General features: G+C 36.4%; 2 protein-coding genes across 2 annotated transcripts in view; one reads left to right on the top strand and one right to left on the bottom strand.

The window, feature by feature from the left end:
* Nucleotides 1-18,804, bottom strand: part of Trpc5 (transient receptor potential cation channel subfamily C member 5) — a 271,334-nt gene that overhangs the window by 77,869 nt on the left and 174,661 nt on the right. The window lies entirely within an intron of this gene.
* On the top strand, nucleotides 16,869-17,204 carry Trpc5os (TRPC5 opposite strand). Its single transcript, XM_020152084.1, has one exon. The coding sequence runs from the start codon at nucleotides 16,869-16,871 to the stop codon at nucleotides 17,202-17,204; it is 336 nt and encodes a 111-aa protein (XP_020007673.1).

Raw genomic sequence — 18,804 nt, 5'->3', positions numbered from 1 at the left:
TAAGGAGTATTAGCTAATTGTTAGGATGGGAAGGAATGAAAGATTCTCCAGGTCACATTTTTTCAACGTTAACACTACTGACTTTGCGGGTTAGATAATTCTTTGTTCTGGGAGACTATCCTGGGCACAATGGCCCTCTACCCACTAATTGACTAACCCTACCCCCTCCTGCCTCAGTTGTGACAACCAAAATTCTCTCCAGATGTTGCCAAATTTTGTTTTAGATGATCTTGGCCTCATCTATTTTTTCCCTTTTCCTACAATGGGGGCTATCCAAAGCCATCATCAGCTGAGAAACACTGGTATTAAGTTCCTAGCCTCCAGAAAGACATGTATAACTTTCTTAGTTACTTGGTTTCAGTTCAGACTCTTAAACACATTCCTTTCTGTGCTTCTCCTGGGAGTTAATGAATGGATATGTATTTGCACTTAAATCTCAAGTACTGAAATTTTGTCAAAGCAAAGTTGGTTTGTAATAGTTCTGCAACTGTAAGGAAGTATTTATGATTTTTTTTCAAAGCACAATAGTTAGTAATACTTTTCCTTTTCAAAGCATCTCTCAAGTATTAAATTGTAACTCTGCCAGTAACCCCTCAGAGACTAGCCTGAAATTGGGGAAATCAGAGAAAGTGGAAATGTATAAAATAAAGACACAAAAAGTTTCAGTGCCCAAGCACAGTAGAACCCAGGAGTCCTTGGTTCTCATTCTTCTGCTTAAACTTGAGATGTGAGCATTGCAAAAAAAAAAATAACCTGAAATAAGTTCCTTCGACTTTCATATGTCATCACAATGTGAGCCTGTGACCTCTAGAAGATGTATCTTTGTTACTAAGGTAACTAGGAATGAATGGATAAGATTTGAACTGGATTGGGATGAGAATAAGGACAAACTCTGATCTCTTGTCCTGTTATATCACATTTTTCAGGATACTTAAGTTCCTTGGTATTGCCCTGTGAATCTTGCTATTGTTTAGCAATTGAAGAAATAAGTGAAAGAAAAAATGTATTTTACTAAAAAGTGAATTACACAAATACATACTCCCAAATGAAATACTACAGTAGGGATTTGGAACAAATTATATCTTTTATCACTAAGAACCCATGAAACCATTAGACACAGATGATTGCTCATGCTCTGGTCTGGATTTATCATCTTGTTCTTGCATCAACTGAGAGCTTCAATATCTTATAATAAACCAATAAGACACATCAGACTTTCTGTTTCTTCACAGTAGGACTGGTAAACTAACTGCAGAGGGTTCATAGGGGCTTCATATCCTCAGGGGCAGCCTTGTGAAACTTACACAAGGCCCTTTCTATCATTATAGTAAATCAGCTATCTTCCTTCTTAGCTCTCAATTGCACTTCATGGGCAAAACCTGTAGGTACATCTTGTGTGCATGGGAACACTTTCTTCCATATCTGTTACAAACTTGTTACAAAGTGTAAATATCTCAGAAGAAGTTGTTCACAGTACACAACTGGGTGGGGGCTAAATTTTACTTCCTGGTGGAGTGCTACATGAAAGACTTCTTTGGTTTCATGAGGGAATATCAATTTGGTGATTGCTTCCCTCCCCTGTTACCTACGGACATGGCTGGCTGCAACGAAGCTAGAAGCAGTCTGGTTTCTTGCTGGAATGGGGTAAGATGTCCATACTCTTTTTATGTTCTAGAGGGCATTTTGAAACTGCAGAATCACTGAGGTAATGGCAGATACAAACTAAGGGAGGTTAAGGATAGAAGTTCATGATTAAATTTATCCTTTGTAAAGAGTAACTGCAAGTTAGCCAAGGCCTAACCAGTTCTTAACTAAGGACAAGAGCCTAAGCCCATTTAAGGTCTAGATAGCCCATTTAAGGTCTAGATAAAGCCTAAATCTACATAAAGCTAATTTTCCCAGTTACAGTTTATTCAGTCTAGTTAAGGGTCTAAACATAGTTAACATTTAAAAAGAACATAGTTAGGTGAAACCTGACTATGAGCCTCATTATAGTTAAGGCACGTTTGATTATTGTTAATTTGAAGTGTATGCCTATGTCTAGTTAAAAACTGTCTAGCCGGGTGTTGTAGCATACATCTGTAATCCTAATATTTGAGAGGTTGAGGCATGAGGATCATGAATTCTAGGACTGGGCTACATAGTGAGACCTTCTCTTTTCAAAAAGCTACCTATCTAAGTTAATAACTCCTCAGAATGTTCTGTAAGACTATACAGTGCCTAAGCCTAGGTTAGAGGCAGAATGTAAGCCTAGTTTAGTTCTAGTTAGAGCACAGTTAAGCCCCATGTGTTTGGGGGACTAAGAAAGAGTAATATAGACAGGGTGAATATGATCTTTGATCATTGTATACATTATACGCATGTATGTAAATTTCATAATGAAACCCCTATGTACAATTAATTTATGCTAATAACTTTTATAAAAAGATGAGTCCCATGCTGGGCATGGTGATACATAATTATAATCTCTGTGCTCAGGATGCTGAGACAGGAGGGTCACAAATTCAAGGCCAGCCCGGGCTACATAGCAAGATCCTGTTTCAAAACCCCAGGGGTTGGGGTGTAGCTCAGTAGTAAAGTATGTGCCTAACAAGCACAAGGACCTGAGTTCCATTCCCAGCACTGGGCAAAAAACGTTCTGGATTCTAAGCCTGGTTTAGATCTATTTAAAGCTCAGTTATACTATACTATACTGACTTATACTATATATAAGTCAAGTTAAGAGTTAGCAAGAGCCCAGTTAAGCTCTAGCAAGGGCCTAAGATTAGTTTAGGTCTCCTAAGTGCCAGTTAAACACTAGGAAGGGTCTAAGCATAGTTTAGGAATAGTTAGAGTTTAGTTAAGACTGAGCAACAGCTTAGTCCTAGTTCATTTATGATTAGGTATAGTTTTGGTCTAGGTAAGATCACAGACTAAAGGTTAGTCAGAATTCATAGTGAGGAATTAAGCCTAGTTTTGGTCTTGTTGAAAACAAATTAAGAGTTACCCAGAGTCTAATCCTAATTTAGGTCCAGTAAGAGCCCAGTTAAGCTCCAACAGGCCTAAAGTCTAGTTTATTTCTAGATAGAACCGTTTCAGTACCACCCTAGGCTTCAGCCTATTTTAGGTCTAGTCAGAGCCCAGTTAGAGCCCAGTCAGGTAAAACAAACAAACAAAGGACCCAACAAACAAAAAAACATAGACAATTCCCAAGCCTAATTAAATATGAGTCAGAGCCCACTTGAGCCCTAGTCAGGGCCTGAGTTCATTTTATGACTAGTTATAGGCCATTTAAACCCAGCTAAAGGCCTAAACTTAATTTAGGTTTAATTAAAGCTGAGTTAAATAATAGCCAGGGTCTATGTCTAGTATAGGGCAATTCAGAGCTTATTTAAACCTTAGCAAGCACCTAAGCCTTATTGTTAGGAAGGGCCCAGAAAAGCCCTAGCAACAGTGTTAACCTAATTACTCCTTGTTATGTTGTAGTTAAGGCTGTTTTACTGTAGTAAACAGTTTAGTCTCACTCAGGGCTTGGCTAAGACTTAGTAAGGGCCTAAGACTAATTAAGACCTAAGTCTAATTAAGGTCTAGGCAGGGCTGCATACCCAGTTAAGAGCTAATCAGAGCCACTTAAGGATTATATAGTACTAAACCTAGTTCCCATCTAATTAAAGCACATTTAAGTCCTAGGCAGTGCCTATCCTAGGTTATGTGTAGTTAGAACTTAGTTAAGGCTCACCCAGGACCTAAAGCTATTTACAGATTATTTATACTAGTTAAAGTTTGGTCAGCCCAGTTAAGGCTTAGGCAGGGTCTAAACATAGTTAAGAGTATATTTAAGCCTAGTCTTTATGATTCCTAGCTATAGTTTAGATAAATCCTAGCAAGGTCATAAACATAGTTTAGTCCTAATAAGAACATAATTAAGAGGCACCCCTAGTCAAACTGTAATTAAGGTCTAAGAGGGCCTCAGCCTACATGCTAGTCAGAGCTCACTTACAGTATATCCACTAGCTATGCCTAGTTTAGGTTTATTTGAAGAACAAGTATTTGAGTTGCCCAGCATATGTCTAGCTAGGTCTTGGTGAAGTCATATTATTTAGATCTAGTCAGAACCCAATTAAACCCTAGCCAATACCTAAGCTTTGCTAAGTGATAGTCATGCTATAGTTAAGTATTTGTAAAGTCATAAACATAGTTTAGTATTATGTAAAGCTTAGTTAAGACTCAAGTAGGACCTAAGCCTCTTTAAGATATAAGTAAGTGTTAGTTAAGTTTTAGATGTGGCCTGGGTTTAGTTAACTGTTTGTTAGAGCCCACTTAAGACCTAGGCAGTACCTAAACCTAGTTCAGGTCTAGCAAAAGCCCAATTAAACCCTAATGATTGTCTAAGTTTAGTTACGTTGTAGTTGTGATAATATGTCCCTCCAAGGTCATAAACGGTTTAGTTCTATTTAGATCATAGTTAGGACTTAGCCAAGGTCTAACACTCATTAAGATATAATCAAGTGTAGTTAAGGTTTATGGTGAGCCTTATCCTAGACAAGTGTTAGTTATGGTTCACTTAAGTCCTATTCAGGACTTTGTAGCCTAGTTTAAGTTTTGTCAGACACTAGTTAAAGCCTATCTAGGGGCCAAAGCCTGGATAATGCCTACTTGGTCTAATTAATACCTAGCTGGAGCCTAAGACTTCTTAATAACGAGCTAACTCAGTTAAGTCTAGTCAGTCCAGTCAGGGCCCATAATCACTAGTCAGAATATAGTCAGTACTAGGCAGATTCTCAGCAAAGGAAGGCTTGTCAGTCCTGTTAAGGTGAAACCTAGGCCTAAATATACGTAAAAGCCAGCTAGTTTTGTTAAGACCTCTTTGGAATATTCTTTATGTATAGCCAGAGCCTAAGGTTTGTTTAGATCTAGTCAGAGCCCAATGTAGCCCTAACTAGTTGGTAAGCCTAGTCTGTTATTGTCATTGTCATTGTTAAATGGTGGTTAGTGCCTAAACCTAGATTAGGACTAGTCACAGCCCAATTAAATCTTAGTAAAGAACTGAGCGTTGTTTAAGTCCAGGAAAGCTTTACCCAGGACCTATTCCTACTTTAGGTCTAGTCAGAGTCCACATAAACCCTAGCTAATACCTAAGCAGGGAATGTTAGAGTCTTGCTAAGCCTTAGTCAAGGGCTAAGCCTAGTTTGGGACTAATCAGAATCCAGTTAAACTACAGTCAAGTACTAAGATTAGTTTAATTTTAATTAGAGACCAGTTAAGCAATAGCCAGGTTCTATGTCTATTTTGGTCTAGCTGAAACTTAGTTCAGATGTAGCCACAGCCTAAGCCTAATTAACATATAATTAATTTCTAGGCAGGCCTTAGTAAAATTTTAGTCAGAGTCCACTTAGGGCTTAACCAGTATGTAAGCCTAATTTAGCTCTAATGAGAGCTCACTGTAGACCCAACCAGGGCCTATACCTAGGTTATATCTATACAAAGTTTACTTAGGACTTAACATTGTCTGACACTCTATGGCCTGGTTAATCTACATAAAGTCTAGTCAGGCCAGTTAAGGCATAGTCAGAGTCTAATTATACTTAGGATCTGTTTGGATCATACTTATTCTAATCTGGAGCCCTAAAAGTGTTAAGACCTGTCAGAGTCCTATTAAGGGGTAGCCAAGCATAATTCTAGTTAAAAACTAGTTAGCAGTTAGTTTGGCTAAGACCAATTCATAATATTCTTTTAAGATAAGCCAGGGCCTTAGCTTAATTTTAATTGTGTCAGAGTTCCTATTAGTCCAAACCACTGCCTAAGCCTTATTTAGTTCTAGTCTGGGCCCAGTTAAGGACTGTCCATGGGCTACACCTAATTTATGTCTAGTCAAATCCTGGTAGGGCATACTTGGAGCACAGTTAAAACCTAAATCCACTCAGGCTTTAGTCAGAAACTATTCAGGGTAGAGCCACAGACTAAGCTTTTTAAGGCATAGTCAGAACCAGTTAAGGCCTATTCAAGACTTAAATGTACACCCAGATCTTAAGCCCCCAAAAATTAAAGAGTATCCATCTTGGTTAAGGCATCATTGGACTATAATTAAATTGTAGCAATGTTCTGACCCAGTTAAAACCTAGCCAGTCCAGTTAAGGCACAGGCCAGGCCAAAAACTAGCTTAGGCCTAGTCAGGGACCAATTAAGGCCTTGCCAGGGGATAATCTAGAGAAGGCCTTCAGTCTAATTTCAAGTGATGTTTACATTGAAAATTTCAAGTGATGTTTACATTATGTTTACATTGACATTTCCACTTCAGTCTGAGATTTGTTTATCAAATTGATTACTTGCTGTTTCATTAGGGGATATTTGTTGGGCCTGGTAACAGAGGTGACTTGGTAGTAGAGTCAAGTTTCAACTACTCAGTTTACTGTGATTTGGGAGAAGACAGTTCTGCAAAGGGCACTGAAGAGAAACCTGGCCTACTACGTAATTCTTGGGAGGGCTTCAGGATACATTCCTGATATAATGACATTCTGGGAACCAGGGAAAGAGATCCAGGCCTCCCTTTTTGGTACTATGGGTTCAGCTGCCAGAAGGTACTGAAGAGACTTGGCTCACCTTTTCCTGACTGTGCCATTTCTGTCACCTCTTGTGAGTTTTCAGGGGTGACAGGCATCTCTATTAAAAACCCTGTACATAAATATAGCTGTATCTTCCACTATGTTATCCTAAGGACAAAACAGTTGCCACCCTTGCAGAATGCAGTAGCTTCTGGATTGGATGCCAATGGTAGCAGTATGCCAAGAATGAAGTATCTTGTTCTTCTCTGCCAAGTAAACAACAACTTCCTCTTTGGTGGTACATTTATAAGGACAGTCTCTGCTCTTCTTGTGTGGCAGTGGCAGTGGGGGAAAGTGTTCAACATAGGCAGTCAGTGGTTTAGATGATACCATAGTAGGCCACTGGGATATACTTTAGGTCACAGATGTTTTTTGGACTATAATTTCTTTTTTGCATTATTATATTACTGTGGAGAATTGTTTGGTGTAATGTGTAATGCAAGAGGAAGGCAGAGGTGGTTAGGAAGAAACAAATGATTTATTCCACTGAATAACTAAGATTTTCAAATTATGCTCACTTTCTTCCGGGCAGTGCCATTGGAAATCATATTCTCAGTTATTCATATGGCAATTCCCCATATAACTCAGGATTTTAGATGGCATTATATTTGTGTTCCCATGTGCTGGTGAAATACTTTAAGTTTTGAGTCACTAGGTTAATGAAGAAACAGGGTATGTTTTTGTCCTAAAAAAGAATTTTGGAGGATTAAGGAATTTGCAGTATATTGTTGGAAGTTACAGAAAGAGAGCACCAAACTAAGTTCCTGGTTCTACTATATTTCAGCTGTATGACTTTGAGTAAATCATTTTGCTTCTTTGGGCTTTGATTTTCCTAATTATAAAGTAGAGACAATAAGCCCTGTGCTTCCCTACCCATCTCAGAGTAATTCTGAAGACCAAACGAGACATAATGAGGAAAAAAACCATAAAATGCTATAAAAATAAGGAATAATTAATCCTATTAGCCACTCAAAAATATTTATTAAGGACCAACTATGTGCTACACACTGTTCTTGTCCTTAAACAAAACTTCACAGAGCTTAAATTCTAGAGAAGGAAACCAAAAAATAAATGATAATCATTATAAAACTATATGTGTAGAAAGTGATAGGTTCTAAGGAAAATGAAAAAGTGCAGAATAAGGAAGACTCAGGAATGCCAGCTTGGGGAGAGGAGGTTCAATTTTTAAAAGGTGATTAAAAATTCCCTTATTGAGAATGCAAAATGTAAGGAAAGAGTTTGAAGGAGGTAAGGGATTTTGCTATTTAGATATTTGAGTCAAGACCATTTTAGGCAGAAGGAACAGCCAGTACAAAGCAGTTAAAGAGGGAGTGTGCCTGGTGAATTTAAGGAATGATATGGAGGGCCATGTAATTTGCTATAAGGACTTTCATTTTCCTTTGAAGGAAATGCAGAATCATCAGAGTTTTTTAATAGAGAACTGACATTATCTAATGTCCATTTTAAAGAGATTACTCTGGCTGTTGTTGTAAGAAAGGAAATCTTATTAGGGATTGTTGAAATAATCAAGGTGAGAAGCAATGATTGTGGCTCATGATGACAAGTGGTCAGATTGTGTATTTGAACACAGAACTAATGGGATATCTTGGTGGATTGCCTATGAGTTGTAGGCAAAGAAAAGAGTCAAAGATAAGCCCAAAATATTTTAGCCTAAGTGATTAGAAAGCCATCTACTGAGATGGGGAAAGCTTCAAATGGAAACAGATTTTGGAGGCAAGATAAAGGATTTAGTTTTGGACAATACTGACTTTTAGATATTACAAATCAATATGAAAGTCATTAGATATACAAGTGTGGGATTATGGAGAAAGGCTTGGGCTGGATTAATAAGTTTTTGAGTTGTCTGCATGTAAGTACTATTTATAGCCTATACAAGGTCATCAAGAGAGTGGCTATAGGTGAAGAGGAAGAGGCCTTAGAAGTGATCAAACATATCAAATATATTTACAAGGACAAGTAAGATAAAGACAATTATATTTAGTATAATTTGACAATTATATTTAGTAGTGTTGAAGTAACTGGTGACTTTAACAATAGTAATTAGGTGGAGTGGCTATTATAGTTCATCAAAAATGTGCTTTAGAACATAAACTTTAAACCTGGTATTATTAGTCATGAGAAAATTGAGAGAAATGATTTTGCTCCTGTCAAGTGAGTCTGCCTTGAGATTCTCCTGCCTCTAAATCATATTTTAAAAGAAAGTCCTATAAAAAATCCTATAGAGAAAATTCCCATCATCTTTTGATGTCAGCAGCATGCTGGTTTGGTATTGGGAGGGCTCTCCACAGAGGATAGAGCTGTGGCATTGGTGTGCTTTTCTGAATGCCAAGGAATACATTGGGATTCGTTCTTTACCTGTGTTTAAAATTTTATCCTGTGTCCCCTTTACAAATCTTGACAAAAGAAGTAGGAACTCTTCAGAAGGAAAGGGAATTCATGCTGAAGGGAAAAACCATTTTTCTTTTAGGATATTAGGAAAAATTTTTAGCCTTATTTTCTCCAATTTATTCCTATCTATTTCAGAGGTCAAAATGGAGAAGTTAGGAAATAGGAGACCAAGTTTTATTTTTATGGATCAGCTTATGGTCTTAAGGTAATTTTAATGTTCATCTAGACTTTTGGTATCTTTCCTTTTTACTAGGATGTTCTAACTATAGGTGTGCTCTGGGGACAATAGCATGTAAGGATTAGGAAAATTAAATGGTTATCCTCACCAGGACTTTGATCCACTTGGTTAAGTGGATCAACCATACTTGAATTCTAAGGGTATCCTACCCTTATAATCACTAGCATAATTTTATTGTCGCTCCTCCAAAAAATGTTGTCTCCCAACAAGCACAACTTTCTTTTATCTCCTCTTAGAAAGTGAAAGGAAGAATTAGGAATAGAACTCCTTTTCCTGTTACCTTCAATTTCCCTTATTTTAGAACCTATCTTATGCACTAGTAATATTTAAAAACAACAACAAAAATCTTTCTAGAAGTATTATATCACTTTCTTTCCAGAAGCCTCTCATGGTAGCCAAACTTCAGGGACAAGCCTGTACAGGTCCTACCAAGTCAAGGTGGGGTGGCAATCCTCATGTTTGAGGAAACTATGTGTGTGTCTAGGAAAACAACTAACAGATTTTCAAAAGTGGTTGTTTTCCTGCAATGACTTAAAGTTGTTTTTCTGAAGTTACTATGTTTCTCTCTGTAGCAATGAGCAAGTTTGGTAGAGAAAAGAAATTCAGTAGAACTTGGTTTAAATTGTCCATAAGGACATTTCCTACTCCCCCTTATTTCAGTTCCTGTTTTGAATTTTTCATGTATTTTCAAGAAGGGACCATTTTTAGCTCTTCAGCTGCACAATTCTTTCTTTCTTTTCTTGATAAGTTAAAGATGGTTTTATGAGGATTTTAAATGTCAGATCGTATAACAAGCAAATGCCTTTATTGCACAGTGTTTTAAGGCAAAGATTTGTAGCTTTAAAAATAGTGTAAAGGGAAAATCCTGTTGATTTGTTCATTGTATCCCTGCAGAGATGCTACTGCTATGACAAAATGATAAAATTTTCTTTTGAGGGACAAGGTCCTCTTGATGCTTCCTCAGAGGTGGGGAAGGCAATGAGAAGTTAAGTATGTATAGAGGTTCAGAACAAACCAAAACAAATATTTCAGTTGAATGCATGTATCCGAATGACTATATTTTTAAAAATTATGTTGTCTTTTTATAGATTTTTAGGAGTTTTAAAAAATATATAGAATAGATGTAAGTTCTTTGCTTGATACATAGTGTGAATATTTTTATCACCCTATCATTGACCTTTTCACCCTCTTAAGGTGTCTTTTGATAGAAGGAAGCTTTTCTTTAATGAAATTATTAATTACTAATCTTTCCTTTTATACTTTATATATATATATATACTTAATTTTTTGTGTGATAAGAAATCTTTTTCTAAGATTGTGATCTAGACACTTTGTTTCACCTTTCAGTGTTAGGTCTATGATCCATTTTGAATTACTTTTATTATTATTTTAGTATTTGGTAGGAGGAAAGGTCATGATTCCACTGATTGATTTGTTTGTCTCTGTGCCAGTACTATGCTGTCTTAATATTTTTAGCCATAAAATTACCTTGATATATTTAAAATTTTTTTCTTTTTAATTAAGGTAATAATTGTACATAGTAATGGGGTACAGTGTGATATTCCAACAAGCATATGGCTGGCACTAATAAAATCAGGGTAATCAGCATTTCCCTCTCTTTGTCCTTATGTTTGGAGACTTTGAGTTCCTCTATTTTAGTTATTAATAAAATATATAATCAGTTATTGTGAACTGTAGTCATGTAGCTGTGCTGTAGAATACCAGATCATGTCTTCTATCTGTGTTTTAGTACCTGCTATCCAAACTCTCTTTATTCCTCCCACCTATGCTTTCAAGCCTTTAGTAATTATTCTACATTCAGATTGACTTTTTAGCTTCCACATATGAGAGAAAACACGCATTATTTGTCTTTCTAGGCTTGATATCTGGTAGTATACACCCTCTGGTTTCATTCTTCTTCAAGAAGTTTGGCTATATTATATATAATATATTACATATTATATAAGTGTGTGTGTGTGTGTGTGTGTGCGTGTGTGTGTCTAATCACTTTATCTCAAATGCCATTTGAGAGTGATTTTGATCATATTGACTCACTAGCTTCCTTTATGTCCCTCTAACTTCAAAATCTAGGTAACCTTTTGAGGCACTAGTGTGTTTGTGGCAGTACCTTTTCTTCTATGGAGACTTTGGCTCTGAATTACCAGGACATTGGGAGATTTCACTCTGCCTTTCCCTCCTGGGTGCCAGCCTAGAACTTAACTAACTCAGGTAAGAAGAACTATCCCTGCATGTCTCAAATTTACAAACTGTTATGCTAGCCTCTTGAAACTGCCAAAAGTTATGCTGATTTTTTCTTTTCCTTAGTAGAGTAAATCTTCCTTAGGACCAAATCTCATCTTCAACCTATAACCAGAATTAGAAAGTGCTTCAGGGAAGAAATAGGCCCATGACTGTAATCTCACTTAGGAAGGGCTCCTTGATCCATGGAATTTTATCCTTATTTTCACATTGCTGATATACTTAAGTCTATCAATTTTGTAATTTATCTTTTTTTGGGGGGGTTGTTTTTTAGTACTATCAAGAACATTCACATCCTATTTGAAAGAAAAAGTCTGGAAATCATTTTATAGACACAGCCTTGACCCCCTTTCCCATCTCTGCTCTATCACAGGTGAGTAATTTATGAGAGTTTAAGTCAATTCAGTAGGTCAGGGGAAGAATGAATGCATCCCTATTCCTCCCTATTGCAGATGATAGAGATTCCATAGTGGGCTGATCCAGCTTTCTCTATTCCTCTGCTTTAGTCACACTCAACTTAGAATTCAGTCTGTTTCTAGGGATAGCAAATAAGATTAACACTTTTAGTTCTTTCCCTGTTTAGGAGAATGAGATGTCGGCTCTGGTTCTATTAAGGCAAATTTACTACTGTAGACACGTGAATTTGTGTCAACTAACATAGGACTTTAGATATTAGACCTAGGATGACTTCCAGCTCTGCAAATCCCTCTGTTCCTCAATTTTTTCTTCCATATCTTCATAGGGTTATTTTATTGTGAGAATTAATCAAGGAAAAATGGATTTCATAGTGCTTGATATGTAATAAATTTTTCATAAGGATGAACATTTATTAGACTACTTAGGAGCTTGACATCTTATCTGACACATGCTTTTTGAGGCAGGGGATGATGCTTGATTACATTTTGGGGGAAATATAATTTACATCCAGTGAAATATGCAAATCTTAAGGGTACCAATCAATGAATTTTGGCAAATGCATTTTTTTTCTTACTGGACACATGAACTTTCCCCCACTTTTATGGATACTGTATTTATAAAGCTGCAGTAATCATTCTTGTAAAAGTCTCTTTTGAACTTCCATTTATTTCTCTGGGTTAAATACTTAAGAGTGGAATTGTTGGGACACAGATAGGTTCATACTTTGTTTTATAAGAATCTGAAAGATGTTTTACCAAAAAAACTGCTACCATTTTATACTCACACCAACAATGTATAAGAAATATGGTTGTTCTACATCTTCATCAACATTTGGTCTTGTCAGTATTTAATTTTTGTTAGTTTATTGATTGTATTGTGACAATTTATTCTGATATTAATTTACATTTTCCTCATGACTGATTGGAGCGAGCTTTTTTCTCACTCCCTTGTTGGAGTGAACTTTCTCTTGCTCCTGGTTATTACTAAACCTAACTGGGCCTAACTGGGTGGAGATGCAGAAAAGACACAGGATAGACAGACAGACAGAAAGTGGGGCCAGGTATGTTGGGTGCCTGGGTGGAGACACACAATCCTTACTGCTTCTTTTCTCTATTATTCTCTTCATTTACTCTGCTTCTTTTTTCTATCTTTATTCTTTAAGGTCTTAATCCTATACAATTCTTTAAAACCTTACTTCTAAAGTCTTTCCTCAAAACTTTGCTTTTAAAGTCTTCTATTTTGTTCTTCAAAGTCTCTTTCCTTAGATTCTCTCTGTCCCATGTTTTCTCTTAGCTTTTCTTTAGCATAATCTCTCTTAACATCTTTACCCCCAGACTTGCACTGTCCCATGTTCTTTCTTTAGCTTTCTTAAAGCCTTGGTGCTCAGACTTGCACTGTCCCATGTTCTTTCTTTAGCTTTCTTAAAGCCTTGGTGCTCAGACTTGTACTGTCCCATGTTCTTTTTAGCTTTTCTCTAACTTAGCTTTTCTAAAGCCTATGTATAAAGTTCTCAGTGTAGACTTTCTATCAATCCCTCTTTAGCAATTCCCCTTTGGCAATTCCCCTTCAGCAACTGTCCTTCAGCAATTCTTTTCCCTTCAGCAATCCTTTTCCCTTACAAAGCCTCCCACATCAAAAAGCCAAAAGCCCAAAAGCAAAAGCCAAAATCCTCCCAGCCAAAAATCCTCTGACTTGCACTGTAGAATCCTTGGTTCAGGAAGCTGGGAGACACACACCAGCCATCAGCAGCATCAGCATTCCACCTGCATCCTCCTTCAGCGAGTCTTTTATACCCAATGGTAAACAGGGTGGAGCAGCAGTTCTTGGGGAGAGGTGTGACATTGTAACAATAGAAACCTGCAATCTAACTCTCTCAACGTAAACAACTTAGGAAAAGCAGGTGTTTTGCATTTTCCTCTTCTGTGGCTGGGGAGGGGATGTGCCAATCTCAGCCTGTAGAAACATCTTAGGAAAAGCAGCTGCTCTGCATCTTATTCTCACCTTATTCTGTGGCCAGGGCTGTGCCGAATTCAGCCTACAGAACATTGAGTACATCTAAGCTTCTCATAATCTGCTCTCCACAAATGATGTTGTTGGATGCATTTTTATGGGCTTATTAGCTGTTTTCTTCTTTTGAAATATTTGTTCAAATCGTTTGTCCATTTTTTAAGACAGAGGCTCCTGCCTTGGCTTCCCAAATGCTGTGATTGCAGGGATATGCCATCATGCCCAGCTTTTTTGGCCCATTTTTAATTGGGTTGCTTATCTTTGTTTTATTATTTGTAGGGTTTTAATATATTCTGGCTACAAATTCTTTGTCAGATATGTGTTTGTGAATATTTTTTTCAATTTGTGGATTGTCTTTTATTTTATTAAGTGTATATTTTGATGAATTGATTTGTCTTTTAACTGATAGTATTTATTGAGTGAGTAAGCTAAAATTGTTCTTGCCTCCCTTCTTCCCTTCTTTATTTCATTCCAGGATATTTAGTGATTACCTAGAGTGGCAGCCACTCTTTTGTGCTTAGAAATGGAGCAGAAAACAAAGCAGACACATTTCCTAATCTCATGAAACTTGTATTTTAGTTTACTTTGTCAGGATAGAGTAGGAAACAGACAAAGACATAAGTAAACAATAAAATATAAGCTAGTTATAGATAACACAATGCAAAAATGCAGTGCAGTGTAAACTTAATGGGAAAATGTAGGGTTTTGGACAAAAAATATAATAATCTGACAGGATTTAGGCTAATTGGAGATAGTATATAACTGAGTGGGTGAAACCAGTCCCTGTGGAGTCCAGCAGACTCCATGTGAAAATTATAGACCATCTGGCTGATGATTTGTTGTACTTCAATAAATATCTAAGGAGTACAAACAGCCAGAGGGGAAGCCTATGGCTTGTTTGGATTTGCTTTGCCTAGAACTTATGGAAATTGGACAATAATTGACTTGGTTGTATCCTAAAGGAGTCAGATGTATCCTCTGAATGAGGCTAGAGAAAGAAAATCAGTCTAATTACAGGATTAGTAGGCAGAAATCTAATGTGTAGATATACCTAAGAAAAAAATTTGGTCATTCTGATCAGCTATAGACTATAGATATATGCTCTAATAAATGCAAAAATATGAAAAGGACTATTATAAGAAAAACAGTTTTGTAAAGGAATACATGAAAAGAAATCAGCAAAAGAAATTTAGCAGTTCATGTAAGTCATTTGGCAGTTCATCAGACTGTAAAAACAGAATAATCTATTTGGAATGAAAGAGGAGGCAATTCATCCCCACAAAAACCTAATGCAGACCATGCAGTCTTGGTTTCCAACTCAGCTCCCTTCTCAGTTCAATTTATAGTCTATGGCATGGATACAAGAAACCTCAGGAGATAGGAACAAAAATTTTAGCACTACTAGTAAGTAGAGGAGAAAGAGTGAACATGTTATAAATAAAGCAAACAAATGACTCAGCAATATGAGATATATTAAATTACTAAAAATTTGCATCCTTAATGAAGTCATTTTAAGGTGAGTAAGGAGTGATAAGGCAGACACATGTAGCAGGTAGATTATATTGGGCCAACTCCTAGATTTTTAAATAACTTTTGAGACACGGTTTCACTATGTATCCCAGGATGGCCTAGAACTGACTATGTAGCCCAAACTGCCCTGAAACTCACGATCTTGCTGCTTCAGCCTCCCAAGTGGTGAGATTACAAGTGTGCACCATGCCTGGCTCCAATACCTAGATTTTAAAACAAAGAATACTGCCTTACAGAAATATATATTTGCTCAGAAAAAAGCACTGTAGAGCCCACAAGACATGCAGATGAAAATAACACAATATCTTTAGACAAAGCTGTAGGAGCTAGCTGCTAAATATGGAAGATCAGCAGTAAAGGGAAACAACTAAGGAGCTAATTTTATAACTACAGTTGTCCAAAGTTTGGTAGAAGACAGAGAATGTGAGACTTTCATTTACCACATACTCCACAAACATCATCAAAAAGTTCTGTAGTACCACTGCCCTCATTCTGTATGCTATCACCATCATAATCAAATCAACATCTTCATTTCTCATTCAAACCAATAAAAGAACCATTGTCAAAGATCCATTGTCACCAAGAGTCTATTTATTACATATTTTAGTATCATCGAGGCATGGAGTTTGGGTCAATTCCTGTATTAGTTGGTGGACTTGTTGACTGTATAGCCCAGTTTTTAAGAAAGCTGAAGAGTTTGTGATTTATTTCACAAGAGCATCTGTTCTCATGATGCAAGTTAATTTGAAGCTTTAATGAATGGATTTTTTAAATGAATTAATTAGTAAAATTAGAAAACATTTAGCAGCTCCAGATATAAATGTCAATGAGATAAAGATGCTAATTAAGACAGAGTTAAAGGACCCAAGTGGATGTATCTTTTTTCAATAGAGATGTTCAAGAAAGGTAAACTACCTATGATCACTGTGGTCTCAAATCCCCAAACAAAAGACAAAGACCATGAGAAATTCAAAGAAAGGAGAAGCAGTACATTCGGAAATTAGGCACAATAGCTAGAGATCCCCTTTCATCATTATGAACAACTCTTGATAGGAGTATTCTGTAGTTAGAACCTGTAGGATGGATGAAGAATCAAGGATACTAATATGTGTATTCATCTTTTTTGTTATTAGATCTGCTTTGCTGTTTTCTCTTGGCTGTGACAATTTGAGGATCATAATAGCAGTTCACTATTAATAAGAATACCATTTGTATATTTTGTGGAAGGTTCGTCAACATCATTCGAAAGTTCTGCAGAACCACTGGCATATTTTATACTCCATCATCACCATAATCAAATCAACATCATCATTTCTCATTTAAACAAACTAAAGAACCATTGTCACCTCTACAGGACCTATTGTTGTCAAGAGTCCATTTGATACAGCTTTTAATCATAATTTACCTGGTGAGAAAAACACTGAAGCATGGAGTCGAAGTCAATTCCTGTGCTAGTAAGTGAACTTGTTGAATGTGTAGCTGAGTTAATAAGAATAGCTGAAGATCTTTTGCAATTTATTTCACAAGAACAACAAGTTCCTAGTGTACAACAAAATGGTAGATCAGAAGGGGCTGGAGCAAATGCATCTCCTTCCGAGGAAGCTTCACTACCAGATCTTGCTGATCTTTCTGACTTAGAATCAATACTTTCACTAAGAGAAGATGAAGACCTAGTCCTTGACATAGATGAAGCTATGATCGACATCGATGACTTACATGATGGTGTCCTCCCTGATGTAAATGATGACTTAAGCAGTGATTAAGACCCAATTTGCACTGTCTGACATGTGGGAACAGATTATTTTTCTGTTTCAAATATATTCTAATCCTTCTAGATATTAGCAATAAGAGTTTTCTCCTAGCTCTGCACATTTTCATTACTAAAAACTGTTAGAAAAAGTAATACTTGATTTCTTTTCAGCAAAGGCAGTTCTTCTTTTTTTGTTCATAAAGCTCTGACTTCAGTGATGTAGTTTTACCTTTACTTATACTTGTTCTTCTATTAGGATTCCTGATAATAGTAGCTAATAATAACTAAGAAACGAATCTACTGTACCTAACAACAGGATGAAGAGCTGATGAACTCTATCACATCTTGGGACTTAATTTCACTGTTGTATAATGGATAGAAATTAAAAGGGAAATATTCTCCAGGATGATATTATAGACAATATGTTCACATTGATATGACGATGTTGGGACACTTGTATTTGAAAAGATGTAACTCCTTACTGGCTCTTTAAAAGAGAATTTATCAAACAAAGCATGCTATTGTAGAAAAAGGAAAATAATTCTGAGATAGCAACATTGACAAGATACTATGACTACAGAAAGGTTTTCAGGTGACTGTTGCCAGGGAGAAACATTTGAAAATGCTGGATCCAAGATGTTCTAATGAAGGACTGTTCCCACAAATGCTGACCCACATTGCAACTACCTTGCAACTTTGTTCCCAAAATGGAAATGTCACATTGTACCAAATAACAAACAAAAGAAGTCCTAAGATGGTTGGACACAGCCTTACAAACACTATTCACCAATGTAAAGTTACACTTAGGCTCAGATGATATTTCACAAGTGTATCTTCTTGGCCATAACTGAATTTAAACAAAGGTTTGTAGAATTATTACAATATAATCACTACAACTTCAACCTAGCAATGATTCTTATTGAGAGGTAGGGATATTGAGAGGTAGAATAATGAATCTAAACAAAATGTGGACTGGTATTTAGACACAATAATTCTGTATCAATCAGAAGGGGAAAATAAAATTTTTGAAGCACTTCCACACCAAAACAGAGAGTGACCAAATAAATGTGCAGGAATTTCAGTGATTATAACAATTCCATGCCATATAGTATTATACTTCTATTTGAAGAATAGCTACCCTTCAGAAAAATCCATGGACACCGTGGACTTCCTTCCTAGAAAATGACCTTTGCATCTCATGATGTCAGTAACCAATTTGGTAAAGATGTTAACGTATATGATTGGAGAATGTGGTATATGAAAATTGTGATGAAATGACATGCAAAAGATAACCCACACTGGTGGAAACCAATTTATGTAGAATACTAAAACATATTATAGTCAAAAGGTTTAAAGCAGCATTTAATACAGAAGATTGAAGAACTAACCAACATGACAGATACTGTATCTAATATTAAATGATGTCTGAGTGCATTGGTAATAGCTGCCTTTAAAGATAAATGAGTAGCAATTATATAACCAGATCTTGTTTGGATTAACAGTAATTGGAGAAACATGAAAAGTCAGTATTGCCACTGACTTTTAAGATAAGGTAATTTAACAAATTTAATAAAGATAATTCTATATCCAGAACAGTTACCATAGATCCCTTT

This window comes from Castor canadensis, chromosome X (assembly GCF_047511655.1).
Source record: "Castor canadensis chromosome X, mCasCan1.hap1v2, whole genome shotgun sequence".
NCBI lineage: Eukaryota > Metazoa > Chordata > Mammalia > Rodentia > Castoridae > Castor > Castor canadensis.
This window is presented reverse-complemented; position numbering and strand designations above follow the sequence as displayed.

Excerpts from the sequence above, each read along its gene's own strand:
- Trpc5os (XM_020152084.1), top strand. The coding sequence starts at position 16,869 with ATGGAGTCGAAGTCAATTCCTGTGCTAGTAAGTGAACTTGTTGAATGT.